The following is a 1796-nucleotide window of genomic DNA, read 5'->3' as shown; positions in this document are numbered from 1 at the left end:
AAAAAAAAATCTGACTATTATTTCATATGTCAGGCTTTACAAACACTATAATCACCTTTCAGGATGTCCAGACAGATCCTGCCCAGTTTGTCCACATTAGGATGGTAGATTTTGGTCATGAATCGGACCTTGGGAGCAGCCATGGGATACTCCTCTGGGAGGAACAGCTCCAGTTTGAACGTCCCGCCTTCAAAGGGCGAATCCTGCGGCCCAGAGATCACCACATGGAAATACCGAGCGTTTCCCTCATCAGGCTCCGCTCTGATTCCAGGCACAGGCTCGGCCAACAAGCGCTGCGTCTCCTGTCGAAACACACACGTGTGAAACACAACGCCAAAGTCATGGGTTCGAATGCATGAACTGATCACATGTAAACCCTGAATGCAATGCAAGTCGCTTCAGATAAAAAACATCTGCCAAATGCATGAATATAAATGTAATGATACTGATTAACTTTATTTGGTTTCAGTTGCATGAAAGCAAAATCCATTAGAAAGTACCCGCAGCTGCATTGAATACTTTTGATAAAGTTTGTCCATAAAACACTTTTAAAAATGTAGGGATGCACTTAGTAGCAAGCAAACTAAATATCCACAAGCAGAACGATGTCTAAGAAATAATCAGCACTTTTTGTAAACATACAATTCATGGAGATTCCTGTCATTTTATGTGACACCAATTATTTGATTTACACCAGTCTACTATTGACAATAATAGACTGGTGTAAATCAAATAATTAGTGTTATAATCCATTAAAGATAAACCAACGCCAAAATGGCACGTGACTGTGTAAGTGAACTGTGATTGGTCTGTTTAACTGTCAATCAGACGACGGTCTCCTCCTGTCTAAGTGGGCGGTTCTGGGCCAGAATAAGCTGCAGTGTGGATCAGACTTGCTGACAATTAAAATTCTGCAATACAAGATTAGAATCGTGTAGACAAAACGCAAACAAGTGGTGAATCTCTGTGTACTTAAAATTCACTAACCACATATTTACGACACACACTCTTTCTAAACAGCTCAATTCATGTCCTGTTTGCATGCAAACTCTCATTGCACGGAATATTCTGCTAACACATGCACACATATCCCGAGTGTTTCCGCATCTGTAAACACACCCGGAGTCTCTCAGCTGACAGACGCGCATCGCTGCTCGCTTACAATCGAGAAAGCTGTGATGCCACTGCTCTATGTCGCTCTTTCTATGAAGGCTATTCCCATATATTTTATGTGTTTGAAACAGTGAGCGCGCGGGAGCCTCCCTGCTGCAGCTCGAGCTCGGCCAGCAGCAGCACGTGCCGTTTTCTTTCATTTTTAACGCATTGCTTTCGCAACGCGCACAAATACCGTAACGGAACGCACAAGACAAACATTATGGGAATTATACCTTAATAATCCTGCGGGGCAATCCAGCCATCTCGTTTTATTAATGCGGTTTGCGCCGTGGCCCGGTCCCTGCAGCTCGCGTTGAGGTTGACAGCGCATGCGCGCAAGTCTTCCGGTAAAAAACGTCATCGTCTGTTCCGATTAGTTTTTCTGGGAAATGTAGTTTTTCTACTGAGTGCCTACTATTTTGTGTGCGTGTGCATTTCTAATTGTTTAAATGTTTCCCCCCCTTAAAACACTGTATAATCTTATACATGTATTCTTCTATTCCTTTATTATTTGTTTTAATATATTTTGAATCAATTATTAATCTTTTTTTCTGTTTTTTATTGTTCATGATATGTTATGATTATTTTTACATCCTTTTCCTTCGTTTAATAAATTTAAAATGAATAACTTTTTTTTTTTT

General features: G+C 40.8%; 1 protein-coding gene across 1 annotated transcript; it reads right to left on the bottom strand.

Moving 5' to 3' along the window:
• Positions 1–29: 29 nt before the first annotated feature.
• Positions 30–1523, bottom strand: LOC107578262 (ubiquitin-conjugating enzyme E2 N-like). Its single transcript, XM_016264232.1, has 2 exons — positions 1389–1523; positions 30–302 (listed from the first exon to the last, which is right to left on the bottom strand). Exons 1-2 carry the CDS (start codon positions 1416–1418, stop codon positions 30–32), a joined length of 303 nt encoding a protein of 100 aa, XP_016119718.1. The 5' UTR covers positions 1419–1523.
• Between the last annotated feature and the right edge of the window lie 273 nt (positions 1524–1796).

Source organism: Sinocyclocheilus grahami, unplaced genomic scaffold, assembly GCF_001515645.1.
Source record: "Sinocyclocheilus grahami isolate Dianchi unplaced genomic scaffold, SAMN03320097.WGS_v1.1 scaffold9474.1, whole genome shotgun sequence".
NCBI classification, from domain to species: Eukaryota; Metazoa; Chordata; class Actinopteri; order Cypriniformes; family Cyprinidae; genus Sinocyclocheilus; species Sinocyclocheilus grahami.
The sequence above is the reverse complement of the archived record's forward strand: the minus strand, read 5'-3'. Positions and strand labels throughout refer to the sequence as shown.

Coding starts and splice junctions, on each gene's coding strand:
- LOC107578262 (XM_016264232.1), bottom strand. CDS start 1,418: ATGGCTGGATTGCCCCGCAGGATTATTAAG. Junction 303..1,388: donor TGCCCCGCAGGATTATTAAG/GTATAATTCCCA, acceptor GTGTTTCGACAG/GAGACGCAGCGCTTGTTGGC.